The 16,521-nt window shown below is 35.4% G+C and overlaps 1 protein-coding gene and 1 pseudogene across 24 annotated transcripts in view; both read right to left on the bottom strand.

Moving 5' to 3' along the window:
- Positions 1-16,521, bottom strand: part of HDAC9 (histone deacetylase 9) — a 939,894-nt gene that overhangs the window by 283,051 nt on the left and 640,322 nt on the right. For all 24 annotated transcript variants that reach the window (XM_019825556.2, XM_045053248.1, XM_045053242.1 and 21 more), the window contains one exon: positions 7,291-7,424. In XM_019825556.2, the coding sequence (XP_019681115.1) occupies positions 7,291-7,424 (134 nt within the window). The remainder of the gene's footprint in view (positions 1-7,290; positions 7,425-16,521) is intronic.
- On the bottom strand, positions 10,828-15,084 carry LOC101086466 (annotated as a pseudogene).

The following is a 16,521-nucleotide window of genomic DNA, read 5'->3' as shown; positions in this document are numbered from 1 at the left end:
GTCGGGCTCTGGGCTGATGGCTCGGAGCCTGGAGCCTGTTTCCGATTCTGTGTCTCCCTCTCTCTCTGCCCCTCCCCCATTCATGCTCTGTCTCTCTCTGTCCCAAAAATAAATAAACGTTGAAAAAAAATTTTAAAAAATAAAAATAGTAATCATATATGAAACAAATTTTGTCACAATAAATATTTTGCATTACTTTAGCATTATAATTTTCAGATGGTTAAAAACATGTAACTATTCATTTTTGTTAATAGGCTTTAGGGGCGCCTAGGTGGCTCAGTGGGTTAAGCATCTGACTCCTGATTTTGGCTCAGGTCATGATCCCATACATCCCATACAGGATCCCATCCCACAGAGCCACACACTGGGCTCTGTGTTGACAGCATGGAATATACCTGGGATTCTCTCACTCCTTCTCTCTCTACCCCTCCTCTGCTCATGTTCTACAAACAAACAAACATTTTAAAAAATAAGCTTTAATGCTGCTCTTAAAATAATCCCGTACCACTCTCCAAATGTGGGCAGTCTGTCTTGTTTCCTTTTGTTGATTGTTTTCCACATTAATTCTTCCTTTTTTATAGAAAAAAATAATCAAAACAAAAAATTCCAAATCATCTTAATTCTGATTATAGGCTGCACGAGTAATTTTAATGTATTTATCTGACTAGGTTCACTCTACTGTGATATACAAATATCTCTCAGAATAATTACAAAATGTATCCTGGTTTACTCATCACATCTAAATCATTTGTGCCACTTCTCAAGACTGTCCTGTCCTTTAGAGACAATTCACAAGACTCCCTGTTTAAGTTTCTTACTGCTTTGTGGTTAGATTCTAAAACACAAACACACATAAAATTTTCTTTTTGCAAGCTAAACAGTAAGCTGTTATGTGCTGCCATCTAGTTAGATTACTCTATAAAACAAATGTTTAATTGAATTAACTTGCAGTATTCAGTGCTTTTTAGCAGTTATGTCAGAAAATCTACACATTCCAAAAGTTCTTCTCAAAAAGTATTATATTTCTTTATTTAGATTTGAAAAAGGTCTTCTAAAATTACCTGTAATGCACAGGAAGGTGTGGGACCCTAGCCCTGAGCTCCTTGGCATCTTAAGATTTTACATTAAACCTGCTCTCCACTTTTCTCATTGGAACGGCTGAGGAAGTCCCAAAAGGCACAACAGTAGCTTGGTTTTGGGTCCCCGAATTGTTTTGTAATTACTTTGTGTTGGCACTTGAATAAAAGAGTTAAACATTTCAGCACAGTATGTTGCTTATGGTTTTTACTTACGAATTAAGCGAAACAAAGTTATTCAATATTAGTTACAAAGAGCCAATGCAAATTCCACATAATATGTAATCCAACAAAAGCATTATAAAATGTTATTATTCTCAAAACAAATGTGAGAGCAAGCAAATGTCTGTGGGTGGCTTGGTGGGGCTGAGAGTCATGAACACTTCTGGAAAAACAACTGCAAGTGCATTTCTAACAGATGATGGGTCGATCTCTGCAATTTTTTAAGGACAGAAAAGCACATTGTTTTCTTCAGGCACACACACTTTAGAAACCTGGCTACCTAATCAAAGGACTTGTTTCTGAGGAGGATACCGAATGACCCCTCCAGATCCACTTCTTATGGTGACAAGAAAGCTACCGATTTTGCTTTTTGCTCTCTAAAGAATCAGTAAACTAAGTGTGAATGATTCAGTTGGGGAAAAAAATTAAATAGTACTGGCATGAAGGACTAACCACCTCAATTTTTAAAAAAACAGTGCCACGTCATGCCAAAAGAAGTTGACCCATGTATCCACTGTAACCTAATATAATGAAGACTAGTGTTTTCTCTGGCTGCTAATCAGAACTAGTAAGCACAACCAATTTACACTACAGCTTACAAGTCAAAAAGCAGTATGTTTACTAAAACACTCTAAAAATTTTGTCTACTCTTAACCAAAGAAAGTGTTATGTTCCAAATGAGCTCCTTAGCCATCTAGTTTTGTATGATATCACTAGCTGGAAAAGATCTTAGCAAATATCCTGCCTAAGAGCCTCATCTTACACATGGGCAAACCAATGAGTAAGCTTAAATGAGTTAACAAAAGTATACAGATAATTAATGGCAGGAGTAAGGTCAAATCTAATGTTGAACAATAACCTTTGAAGGAATCCATTTTGATCGATTTTGTACACTGCTAAATAAACTGACACAATACATAATTCTGATTTGTGGATCAGTCTATTATTTTGAAACAAAGGAGGCCATTGAATGTTTACAAATTGCCATCTTTCCTATCATATCATTGTTTAATTACAAAATTGACTATTCTGTTGGTTGAAGAAAGCTGACATTTCTTTGAATGCCAGTAGAATGGAGACTCCTTACCTTCTTTCCCAGTGAAATAAAAAGCCAAAAACAAACACAAACAAAGACAGAAGGAGGTCAAGCTCTTCAACATTAGGTCTGGGGTACTTCCTCCTTTGCATTCTGATATACAACACTTCTACTTCCATCTCTTGTTCAGATGGCCCTTCTGATGCTGTCAAGACTATGGAGGCAGCACTGGACCACACTCTTTCTCATTTTATTTTTCGTCTCCAAGCTAAATCAGTAAGAGTCTTTAAAATCACTGCAACATAAATTAGTAACTCAAAATCCCTTGTGATTTTGTAATTACATATTTTTTTCTGTGACCATTTGATCAATATTGGCTGATCCCACCAAATGGTAATCTCCTTGAAGACAGGGCATGAATCTTCTCTAGATCCTAATACAGGAGCCTGGAAAACTCAAAATTGTGATGTACTGTTGAATGGATGAATCCTGTTCTTAAAGTATACATCTTAAGGATTCTACCATTCTTAAAGTGTGGTGGCCAGATCAGCAGTATCAAGATTACCCAGACACATGTTAGCAATCCAAATTCTCAGACCTCATCCCAACAGGACTCCACTACTGCTGAATATGAACCTCTGAGGCTGGAGCCCCACAATCTGTATTTTAGTATTCCCAATGATTCTGATGTGTGCTAACATATGAGCACCGCACTAATCAATAAATGAATACCACTTATTTGGCCACAGGTTTCAGCTTGCTGACCAGCTATATGTCCCCAGAAATCTGTTGATACCTTCTCTAAAAGCACTGGCTAACTGCTAGCTATAGGTGGCTACCCAGACCTGGCAGGAAAATAGTGTTCAAAGATGGCAAATCCCTCTCTGGATATTGGGGAAAAACAAACTGACCCAGCTTCTATGTGTTATATTCTTATTCAATTATATCCTTTTCTGTAAAATCTAATAAATCCTCTCTCTTTTGAGACAATTGAGTTGAGTTCTTATTGCTCACACCAAGACAGGAATTTGTCTATAATGTTTAGGAAAGAGTGATAACCTAGACACCAAGGCTCGTATTCACATCCCTGGAGTCCTAGATGCACAGATTTTACCCTCTCAGGAATGCATGCTCTAAACATAATCAAGGAACAAACAGAACTGGAATTTAATTTCCTAGTAGTCCTATCTAGACAAATTTAGAAAGAAAGGTCTCATTCTCCTGAAGTCTTTGGGCTATCATGGTAAATATTCATTCATACCCAACCTGAAACCTAACTTCTCTCATGGAGTGATTAAGTCAAGTCCAATTGGAAGATCCTGTCATGGGCCTTAATCTCCTTAGAAGGTTCATAAACACTAACCAGGAAACCTATTAGCCCATACAGGAAGAATTTTCTTGCCTCTTTGACCCTTAATGCTCTCACCATGTACCTGACCACTTGCCTCTTATAGTATACTTTTCTCCTGTTTTTTTCAGCAACTGATTCTAATGAGTTTTGGTGAAATGCTAAAAGATTACTTTTATGTTTCTGTGGTTTTCTCTTCCACATAATTGAAATTTTCAAAATAATTTGGCTTGAGACAAAAAGGTTAGCATCCTTGCAAGATGATTTAATAATATATTAAATGTGTACATTAGATTTAACTTGTCAAAGCAAAAACTTTAAAAGAAAATCCACAACGAACATGTACCATTTATTTTAGGTGCAGTTACTAGGAAGACTACTGGTTGATGAAACAGATTCTACTATTTCTGAGTGGGCTAAACTGTTCTGAAATAACCTCTGTGTGTTCCCTTTTTATTTTCTCCCATACTCTTCTGATAGAAACAATCAAGAAGAAAAAAGGAATTATGTTTCTTTTGGTTCTGTTTTACCCCTTTTGTTACTATGTTTTACCTTACATACAACCTGAAAGTCTCTAGAAAAGGGTAACATTTGTTTGGTTAATGATCATTTTTAAAATTACATTTTGGGGCGCCTAGGTGGCTAAATCGGTTAAGTGTCCGACTTCAGCTCAGGTCATGATCGCATGGTTTGTGGGTTTGAGCCCCACATAGGGCTCTGTGCTGACAGCTTGGAGCCTGGAGCCCTACTTCAGATTCTGTGTCTCCCTTTCTCTCTGCCCCTCCCTTACTCACACTCTGGGTGTGTCTCTCTCAAAAATAAATAAACATTAAATTTTTTTTAAAATTACATTTTGAATATTCCTAAAATCATTTACATACAAAAAAACATCAACCTCTAGTTGTCTTAAACTCTTTTTTTAAATGGTTTTAGAAATTCCATTTTATGATTAGGTCAGCATGAAGTCCAAGATACCTGATACCATAGGAGCAAATAAATACATATGAGCAACAATTTCATCACTTAAGCAATCAAACAACTAGTGAACTGTTATCAAATTATGTTAGCAAAAAGAGTGTTCTGTTTATATTATTAAGAAATTATGGATATTTTTGTAGTTGGTCTTAAGAGCAACTCTAGTGATCTGGGCTTTCAAGTGCATTATTCGTAGTGTGATTGTTTACAAAGACACTTATTTAGCTGACTGGTCTAGGGCTAGACTCACTCATTCTCATTAGCCCCACTGTACTTCTGCCATTTCACCCTGGTCTGATATCACATCAGTCAGTGCTGTTGTATAAATTGAATTTTATGCTTTCAAATAATACAGGACTAAAATAATGTGATGCATGAGGAGTTGAAAAAGAAGACTGATCAGAAAGGGGTAACAGATTTTTAAATGTTAAGACCAGGATGAGCCATTTTACATTCCACTTATTTCTGCACTTTGCTCCTTTCATAACCAGTGCTCTTTCAGGTAAAAAGATTTAAGGAATACCATAATCTAACAATGCATTTGAAGTCTCTGATCAGCCACTGCTAATGTGGCTGGGGTAACACTCCAGGATATAATAAGGACCTAAAAGTGAAAAAATGTAAACAGCAATGCCTCAGCTGGCAAAAGCACAGAAAAAAACGCCAAGGTGGAAAGCATCTATAGTAGATGCAACGGTGAAACAGAAACGTTCACGTGAATAAATGTCCATTAAGACCAGTTCACCACGGATTAGTCCCCTTGCTAGTTGACTTTATTTACTCCATATGGGACTGTGTCGACCACATAGTGGTTTGGCCTCCACAGTGCATTATCAAAAACATAAAAACCTTAAAGACAACTCTATAATTTACCAAAAAGTATGAAATCCTTCTGCCATATAATATGGATTCTACTGGCAAGAGATGAATAACAGACTTTCACTCAAGGAAGTATCAGAGAAATAAATCTAGCTCAAATTCTTTCACGTTAAGGTTTTAGGTAAAGAGGATACATTTAATCAAAAGAATAACTTTAAATATGAAAAAATTTGATAATTCTATTATAAACATATAATAAAACTTGTGAAAACTAAATGTGTACACAATACTTTGGTGTATTCATTCACAATCCCAATCTGCTGAATGACCCACAGACATTACCCATGTTTTGATGTAAAGAAAAAAGCCTACAAGGTACATTATTCACCTTCAAAAGAGAAAAATCAATAAAGGAAATAATACATCCTCATAAATGAATGTACTGAATAAATTACTTTGTATTTTCAAAATCAGTTCTTTTCACTACTTTGCAGAGAAGAAGGATCAGACTGATGTCATTCGGGCATCAAATATCAGCAAGTGCACATGACTCTAAGAAACATTCTGTCTGCTCTGGCATTTCCATCTCAACTGATATATTTTACAGGTTTACTTTAAAGTAAATTGGCTTTGAATAGAAATATTCTGGACCACATTTTGGGTTGCCAAAATTTAATTAACTTAAAAGTAGTTGCATAAGATTGCTTTTCTATTTTATCAAAGTAGAGTGAATTCGATGTAGTCTCAATATATCAGTTTCCTCATGATATACCTTTAGTCAAAATATTATCCATTTAATTTCTTCCCAAACTAGTGAGAATCACACTGGATTTCCTTCACTGGTCTGCAAAGACTGACAACAAAACCAAAGAGCAACATGTTATATTGTCAGTCTATAATAACAAGGACTAGATTTGTCTTGTGAAATTCTATAGTTCTAGTCCCTAGAACATGTTTGAACATAATATAGACACAGGTAAAAAGTACTTTTGATCAATAAATGTTAAAGTAATGTGAAAAAAACATTGGGGATATATATTTTTTTAAATGTCTTAGACTCAAATATAGAATGTTACTGGGTCTTAGGCAACAATGGACAATGATAGCAACCAAATAAAACAGCTTATTGTGACAGATTTTGCAAATCTGAATATAGGAAATGTTTTGAATTGATACCATTTTTTGATATTGATATTGATATTGAATTGATACCATTTTTACTTGTGAAAGCCGAAAGAAACATATTTTTCTAAATGAAAAAGGGACTCGAGAATCTTCAGAAATGAGTCTAAAGAAATACCAGTAAAATAAAAGTACTCAAACCTTCACTATAAAAACGGAAGATTATCACTTCAATAAAAAGAAGTTACTTTTCTTGGTAAGAGGACAGTTCATCTTTAAATCTAGTCAATTCCAAAGGCAAATTTGGGATATATCTGAGTTTAAAGTACAGCTTATAATAATAAATAACAACTCTCAGCACTTAACAGATTGTGAAGAGTTTCCCAAAAATTTAACTGAATAAATGATACCTATCTGGAAACAAGAATGCTATCATGTGGCTCAAAAAATGCTGCAATAATCACACACATACATCATGCAACTGCTCAGTCCATCAACATGGACTGAGTACCCCCTAGGTGCCTAGCCCAGAATCAGGTCAAAAGTGCTATGCTACAAGTATCAATAATGGTTCATCGATCATGGTGTTTGTGCCCAAGTATTAACATTTTTCTACTACTACCCAAATGAATACTGCCCTTTTTACATGATTTATTTCAGTAAGTAAAAGAGTGTAGCCAATTCAGGATTACCTCACATTTATTTAGCAGTCCAGTTTCTTGCAGCCGTGACCAGATGCTCTGTATTCGTCCAGCGTGCTCAGGGTGGGTGGTGGAATTGCCACAAATGCACTGGTGTTTCAGCATCAGAGGGTCGTAGGCAATTCCTTCAGCACAAAGAAAACACAGCACAAGACTGAGTAATGATACAAGGTTATGATAAAATGTAATGATAATATGATTACTCTAAAAAAGGCATTCTTTTAAAAATAAATTTACAAATAGAGAAATAATATATATTTGAAAATTCTAGCACATAAGAGTCATTTAGTCTTATTTATCTGGATGTAAATGCAAAAATAGGTCACCCCCTGGATTAATCAGTACTGAGCACACCCTAGCTTAGTAAATATATAAAGGGATGAAGATGGTAAAATTTTAAGAAACTTCAGATTTTTAAAAATACTGTAATTTTACCAGTATCTTCAATCACTATGAAGTAAATCACAATTCAGTAAAGATCTATATGTTATCACTGAAGCCACAAAATGAGCTAAGTCACGAATTAATTTCATGAGTAATTCTAGTTTCACTTTCTTTTTTTTTCAATGCTTGTTTATTTATTTATTTTGAGAGAGAGAGACAGATGGAGAGTGAGCAGGGGAGGGGCAAAAATAGAGGAGGAGAGAGAGTCCTAAGCAGGCTCCACAATGTCAGTGCAGAGCCCATGCAGGGCTTAAACTCATGAACTAGTATTAGATCATGGCCTGAGCTGAAACCAAGATTTGGATGCTTAACTGATGGACCCACCCAGGTGTGCCATCTAGCTTCACTTTAGATCAGGGTTACACTTTTGTAATAAATTAGAAAACTTTCCAACTGCTTGCCCATTCTGTTCAGCAATTCTTTCAAAGATGTACAGAAAGAGTTTATTCCTTGCTTACTGTGCTTTTCTCATAGTTTATGCCAATCTGTAAGCAATCTTATAATATTGTGGAACATCTGAAGTGTTTCTTTAAAAAAATGAAAAAGTAAAAGAAAGGAATTAAGTCGATTGCAATACCTTTAGTAGAGATTCCATAGATACGGAATATAATCTGCTTTTAAATTATCATGAGTTAACATATTTCATATTTTAGTTAGACTCTATGATAAGTTACATAAAATGGATTTTATAGATACATAAAATAGGACTTTTTAAAGCAACAAAGTAGATGATAATTATAACTCTGGTTAATTTTGAAAAGATTTCTACCCTTAATCCAATTCCTTGGGGGGAAAACATGTTACTTACAAAACTGCCTGACATAAGAAATCATTTAACTGATCAAATATTCCAACAAATTACCATGGAAATACATTATCTGAGGACATGGAGTGAAGACAGAAGAAGACCAAAATTAAAAAGCAAAAATAAGTATCTATTCAAGAACAGATAAAGACCAGTAATTTGTATTGTTAAGTAAGTTTAATGGATTTTATTATTTTTTTTTAAATTTTGTTAATGTTTTATTTTTTAGAGAGAGAGCGAGAGCGCATGCACACAAACAGGGGAGGGGTAGAAAGAGAGGGAGACACAGAATCCAAAGCAGGCTCCAGGCTGTGAGCTGTCAGCACAGAGCCCAATGCTGGACTCAAACCCACAAACTGCGAGATCATGATCTGAGCTAAAGTTGGACCCTTAATCACCTGAGCCACCCAGACGCCCCTCTCTCTTTGACTTAAAATATTGTGTTAGAGGAATGCTACTCAAGAGGTGAAAATATTTATCTCTGAGTGTACTAAAAATCATGCAGAATAATGACATAGGTATTTTCAAACCATGTGGAAAAAATTATGTCCGTGAAAAAATGTCATTTTGCTGGACCAAACAATATCTAATCTTAACACTCAAGTGGCTTCAAAATCCATCCCTATGCCCCTGACTCACATTTTCATCATTAGTGCTGATCCCTCTTTTAAGGAGCATACTTTCACACTTGTCTATTCAATTGACCATCTAAAATCTCTATTTGGATGTCTCATAATTTTTATAAAGTGAGAATGTCTCAGATTTGAGTTCATGATCTTAAGTCACACAAAATGTCTCTCATTTCAGTAAGGGACATCATGACCCACCATTTCTCACTCTAGAAACCTTAGTATCCTGCAGAAACTCCCTCTCCAAAGAACCAACAAGTACTGTTATCCCTCCAAAATACAACTTGAATCACCAGATTCGTATCTCTAGCCAAAACCACACATAATCCAAGGTACTACATCTCTAAACTCCTCAAATAAAGCCTTTTCACTGGCTACCTGACTTTTACTCTATTCCATTTGACACACAACAGCTACTTTTGCCTAAATCCTTTGGTGACTTTACTGATGAGATTAAAATTTCTCAAGGCTAAGTTTCTCCAATTTATACTTCACATACACCTCCTCTCTTCACCTCTGTTTCTTCCACAAGGGCCTACTTTCCATTCTTCAAAGCAATAAAAAATATACACAACTTAGGATCTTCAGACCTGCTGTTCCATCTATGCCCCCAAATTCTTCCTTCTGGCTCCCCATAACCCATACCTCATTTGGCTAATTTCTATTCACCCTTCAGGGCTAAATGTTTTAATATCATCACGAACGGATGCTGTACTTTATAAAATGCTTTTAATCTACTGAAATGATCATATGGTTTGTATCATTTCACTTATGGATGTGATGTGTCACATTGATTGTTTTGCGAATATTGTTTTGAGACTCCCACCCTTGCATCCTGGGATTAAATCCCACTTGATCATAGTATATAATTTTTTAAATATATTGTTGAGTTCAGTTTGTAATATTTTGTTGAGGATTTTTGCTTCTATATTCATGAGAGATACTGGCCTTATATTTTTTTTGTAGTGTCTTTGTCTGGTTTTGGTGTCAGGGAGATACTGGTTTCATAGAATGAATTTGGAAGTTTTCCTTTTTCTTCTATTTTTGTGGAATAGTTTGAGAAGAATAGGCATTGATTCTTCTTTCAACGTTTGGTAGAATTTGCCTGTAAAGCAGTCTGGTGCTGAACTTTTGATTTGGAGAGAATTTTTTGATTACTGATTCAATCTCCTTAGTGGTAAATGGTCTGTTCAAATTTTGTATTTCTTCCTGCTTCAGTTTTGGTAGGTTATATCTTTCTAGGAATTTATCCATTTGTTCTATGTTGTCTCATTTGTTGGCATACAGTTTTCCATCATATCTGGTATTGTTTGTATTTCTGTGGTGTTGGTTATTTCTTTTTCATTTGAGATTTTGTTTGAGGCCTCTCTCTGAGTCTGGTTAGAGGTTTGTCAATTTTGCTGATGTTTTCAAAGAACTGGCTCCAGGTTTCAGTGATAAGTTCTATTGTGTTTTTTAGTTTCTATCTCATTTATTTCTCCTCTGATCTTTTTTATTTCCTTCCCTCTACTGATTTGGGGTTTTGTTTGTTGTTCTTTTTCTAGCTCTTGTAGGTGTAATGTTAGGTAATTTATTTGAAACTTTTCTTGCCTCAAAGTAAAACTGTATTACTATAAACTTCCCTCTTAAAACTGTTTTTGCTGCATACCAAAGGTTTTGGAATGTTGTGTTTTCATTTTCAATTGTTTCCATGTAATTTTTGATGTTTTCTTTGATTTCTTGGTTCACTCATTCATTGTTTAGTAGCATGTTATTTAACCTCTATGGTTAATTTTTGTGATCTTTTCAGATTTCTTCTCATGGTTGATTTCTAATTTCATAGCATTGTGATCAGAAAAGATACATGGTATGACTTTGATCTTTTTGAATCTGTTGAGGTTTCTTTTGTGGCCTAATATGTGATCTACTCTGGAGAATGCTCCATGTGCACTCAAAAAGAATGTGGATTCTGCTGTTTTAGGTTGAATTGTTCTGAATATGTCTATAGAATCCATCGGGTCCAGTGTGTCATTCAAATCCACTCTTTCCTTGTTGATTTTCTGTTTGGATGATCTGTCCATTAATGTGAGTGGGGTGTTGAAGTCCCCTAATATTATTGCATTACTATGGATTATTTTCTCTATGTTTGTTATTAACTGTTTTATGTATTTGGGTGCTCTCATGTTGGGTGCATAAATTGTTACATCCTCTTGCTGGATGTTTAATACATTTCAACTACAGTTTCATACTACATAAAAGACATGTTAATGGCAAGAGACACAAAAATTACAGCATCTCTCTCATTTTGAAAACATATTTTTCAAGACTAGAGATTCTAATCATTAAGTTGTCTAATTTTTTTTCACTATTTCATCTCGACGTATCTAACTTTAGCTCCACAGTAGTGTTCCTCTTTTAACATTTTCTCCATAAACTGCTGCAAAAAAAATATTGTAAAACAGGCTATAGTAGCTGGAAGTTATTGCCAAGTATCTGGAGATTATAATAAAAGTCCAGGAGCTCTTGGAAAGACATTTAAATTTAAGGGGAAATAAATAAAAATTTGGAACTCTAAACCTCCACTTACTCATCTTAATGATGTAGCAATGAGGTGCTAACAGGTAGAGTGGAAGGTGAGACTTTAGCCTCATCCTTCCTCTCCATTCCTTTCCTCTTTTTTTTTTCCAGAAACAAAAACTTATAGGGTGAGAAATAAGCCTGTCCCTCTCTTTGGAATTCATATGGAATTCTACTTTTCTTTGACCCTTTCTTCCCTACTGGTTACAATTTGTAACATAAGCCAATGGATCAATCTCTCTCTTGATCAATGGGACAAGAGTTAAAATTAGGATTTGGGAAAATAAACAAAGGAGTCTTAACATAAAGTCTTTACCTGTATTTTAAACCCTAGGCGTTTATTTTCCATCCAAAAAGTTTCTGATACATTTCTAGATATGCTTGGACCCTGTACTTCCTCTGACTTTCAGCTTTGTTAAATGAGGTAAGTATTTGAACTACCTACTGTGTATCTCTCCTTTTTCTTAATCTTTACATGTAGTTAAGTCATCAGCTAGCTACAGAGTCCATTCTGGTCTTTAGGTTTATACCTAGTTTCATATGACACTGTTAGGCTGAGTCTTCTTTGCTCTATCAAGAAAGTTGAGTCTAGAATATTTAGACCTAAAACTCTTGATCCTGATTCCGAGTTCTTAACTTTCAACTTTATATCACTTTTATGGCAACTGCCTGAGGTTTTATACCTTCTCAGGTATCTGCTCAATGACATTTATTAAATATATTGCAGGGCCAAAGGATTGAAATTTAACATGATACAAAAATAAATAGCATGATAGCTTTCTGAAAGATGTAAATACAATAAACAGTCATTGAATGTTTATTATGATCCAGGTGCCACCAATTTCTTTCCTTCTCTCTCTCTCTCTCTCTCTCTCTCTCTCTCTCTCTCTCTCTCTCTCTCAGTGGAATCATGCTTTATTGGGGAGAGAGCACTTTATGCGACCAACAGATGAAAGCAGCCCAGAAGGCATCCTACACATCACACTGAAAAAGATACACAAGAGGTTCTGCTAAGAAACATCAACTGGAACATGGATTCCTCTGGGCAACTTCCCCAACCTCATCCCTCTGAAGTGTTGGGACAACTCCCAACCATTTCCTTGAAGGCAAATGCAGTCTGCTAGAGATACAGCCCCTCAAGGATGCCTTCTTAATTTTTGTAAGGAACAATTTCTTTAGATGTTTTGAAGTCTTTGTTACTTTCCTTCCACATTTTCTCAAGTCCATCAGACCATATTCTGTATAGATTGTGTTGATGTCAGCACGAAGGATATCATCTTTAGCCATAATCAAGTCTTCCAGGGTTACATCATCAGCCAGTGTCATCCTACTTGTATGGATCTTGAAGATGTGCATCTTAGTCTTTTCCTGGGGCAGGAGGAATTCAATCTTCCTGTCAATGAGTCCTGGTCTGGTAAGTGCTGGATCCAAAGTTTCTATTCAGTGTGTGGCCATGATAACTTTCACGTCATCCCCTGAATCAAATCCATCATCTTGTTCAACAGTTCCAATGCTGTTTGTTGAATTTCCCTCTCACCACTGTAAATTGAATATTTTTTTTTGTTCCAGTGGCATCAATTTCATCAATAAACACAATAGAGCGTGGATGTTCTTCAGCAACTTGAAATCATTCTCTAATGAGTTTGGGCTCATCAGCTAGGTACTTCTGAATAAGTTCAGAGCCAACCACTCTCAAGGAAGTAGCTGAGGTTTGGTTTGCTTTGGCTAATAAGGTTTTACCTGTAACAGGTGGACCATAGAGAATGACCCACTGTGGGGGCTTTATACCCATTTCTTCATAATATTCAGGAGAGGAAACTCCACAGATTCTTTAATTTCCTGGACTTGTTTGTCCAACCTCCCAATATCATCGCAGGTTTCCTGAGGGGCCTTTTCTACCTTCATCACTGTGACCAAGGGATCCAGGTCATCCATGAGCACCCCTATGAAAGCATGTGCCTTATGGCCAAGTAGGACCAAGGAGCCTAGTTCCAGCAGATCCTTGTCTACAAAGGAAAGAATGCTGATGTAGTGTTCTGATACCACAGATGCAGACATGATGGAATAATTGTCATCAGTGATCTCTTCCAAGGTTCCTACTGACATTGGGGCCTCCCTCAGATCATCCACTTTTGATCTTTCCTCTCTTTATTTTCATTTATTCATTTTATCCATTTTTTCCTTATTTCTAGTGAATTCTTCCCCCATGAGAAGACAGTCTTCAATTCTAACTTCAATAATTTTAACTGGCACTGAATGTGAAGTGTCACCAGTGGCAGCTTGCTGGCAGCATCTGGTCCCTTTGTTTTCTTTTTCCCCACTCTAGTTGGTATAGGAGGTTCATATCTCTTTCTTGTCCTTGTCATCCTTCTTGCCACCTCCAGGGCCATGACTACCATTCTGACTTTGACCCATCTTGCTTTAGTCATTTGAATCTCAGGTGCCAACAATTTCATTTTATTACATTTAATTTATTATCTAGTAGTTAAGATGAGGCATGTATAAATATAGTTGTATGAAATGTTTCTTAAAAACTCTGTATGGTAAGGAAGGAAAAAAAAATATAGGGCTAGAAAAAAGACCTGAAATTGGTAGAATCACTAAAATGGATAAAAAGGGTTATCTCGAAGCAAGGGCCATTTCTAATTTTTTCCACTTCATACCTACAACAGCTATTATACTTTTTATTGATAATTCTAGTCTATCCATAAGGTTTATCATGCTTTTTATTTCTAGATCTACTGTACTCTTTATATGCTAACACCTACAATATTTGTTATAATATCTTTTAACAGATACACTTAAAGTATTAGCGCAATTTTCAATTAAGTATGAAATGTGATTTGTCCAGCAAACAAATGAAATATCTAAAAATAAACGTTTAAAATGTGTTAAATTGTGCCTCTGAGTAGATAAAAGAATTTTTAAGACTTATAAATGTAAATCATCTTACCAGAATATCAGGCAGTTAAAAAGGAAATAGAAGAAATCCCACTTTAGGCCTTCTAACTAACACTGTCTGATAGTCTGTTGAAACCTAGAAATTGGACTGGTATTGCCATTCAATTGCATAGCCCAAGAGCATATTCAACCAGCATGTAATTTGGCAAAGTCAAAAAGAATTCACTACACTTGTTGGCAAATAGCTAGAAAGACTTCTCTATACTCAAGAATTAGTGAGCAGGGGCACCTAGGTGGCTCAAGTTGGTTAAGCATCGGACTTCAACTTAGTTCACAATCTCAAGGTCGGTGGATTCATTTGATGGGTTTGAGCCCCATGCGGGCTCCATGCTGACAGCTAGAAGCCGGGAGCCTGCTGTGGATTCTGTGTCTCCCTCTCTCTTTGCCTCCCCCCCCCCATTATTCTCCCTCTCCCTTTCCATCTCTCTCTCTTCCTCTCTCTCTCTCCCTCCCTTTATCTCTCTCTCAAAAATAAACATTAAAAAAAGAACGAGTGAGCAAAAACAAAACAGATGAACAAAACCCAGAGCCTATGAGAATATGCTACAAAAACTGTAGAGGAAACACCATTCCTACTAGTTAGGTCAGTGAAGATGATTTACTATAGGAACCAAAATAAAAACTTAGAAAACTTTTTGGCATCCCCAAATGTTAAAAGAAGCCAAAATAGAAGCCAAAAGTGAAATGGAAAATCATTATAAAATAAAAGACAATAAAATAGAAGCCAAAAGCTAAATGGAAAGTTCAAGCTAAATTAATGAATAAAAAGAAAGATGGATAAATACTGCAGAGAAACAATAAATAGTAGCAAAATTAAAATCTAAACTGGAGGTAACAAAAGAGGAATTTACATTTCAGGAAACTGAATCGGTGCTACTGAATATAAACTTAGAGATGTACACAATGAGCAGAAAATATGAAAGTCAGAGAAGAGGAATCTCAACAAAAAGTTGTAATTTCCCTCAAGGAAGAATTCAGAGTAATAGAATAATATAAAGAATTAAAGAATTTTTTCCTAACTAGAAAGAGACATGTACATGAACATGTATCTGCAAATGCTCATCTTAAAGATGATTTGGGTTTTTTTAATTAACAAAATAAAGAAAACATACTATAAGGCTACAGGAAAGAATAAACAGGCTGCCCACAAAAGAACATATACTAGTATGAATTCAGACTTCTAATCAATGCTAAACAGAAACTGTCCAAATGCTTGAGCATTTGGCTCTATTTCCAGACTTTTCAGACAGAAAACATGTGCCCCAGTAAGTCTATGTCCAACTATGCATGCATGAAGGTAATAGGATGATAATATTGTCAGGCACAAAAAGCCCAAAAAATTAAAAATTAAAAAAACATAAATATACATAAGTATGTATATATGTTATATATATACTTATAAATATGTATGCTATGATATATATTATCATATATATGTGATCAAGTTTAGTTAATCTCCTAAATAAACAAAATAGCTATTTTTATCATCTTCAGTAAGATTCAGATGAGCAAATTTTTGAAGATCTTTCAGGAGAAATTCCAAGTGCATATGTTTGAAGATGGTAATCTCAAAACTGATTCTTTTCCCAAAGGAAATTAATCTCTCCATTCTGATACAGGTAGTAACAGAAGTTGCTCCAGAGGTTTTAAAACACACACAAACATACACACACAATTACACACATACACATATACTTACCAATACACACATGTACACGAAAAGAACACAAACATACGTATAAATTTTCTTTATTCTCTTAAACAGAGCCACATAGGAAGATGAAAATACACTGAAAACAAATCCATATTTTACTTATGGTTACCTCT

Source organism: Felis catus, chromosome A2 (genome assembly GCF_018350175.1).
Source record: "Felis catus isolate Fca126 chromosome A2, F.catus_Fca126_mat1.0, whole genome shotgun sequence".
Lineage (NCBI taxonomy): Eukaryota > Metazoa > Chordata > Mammalia > Carnivora > Felidae > Felis > Felis catus.
This window is presented reverse-complemented; position numbering and strand designations above follow the sequence as displayed.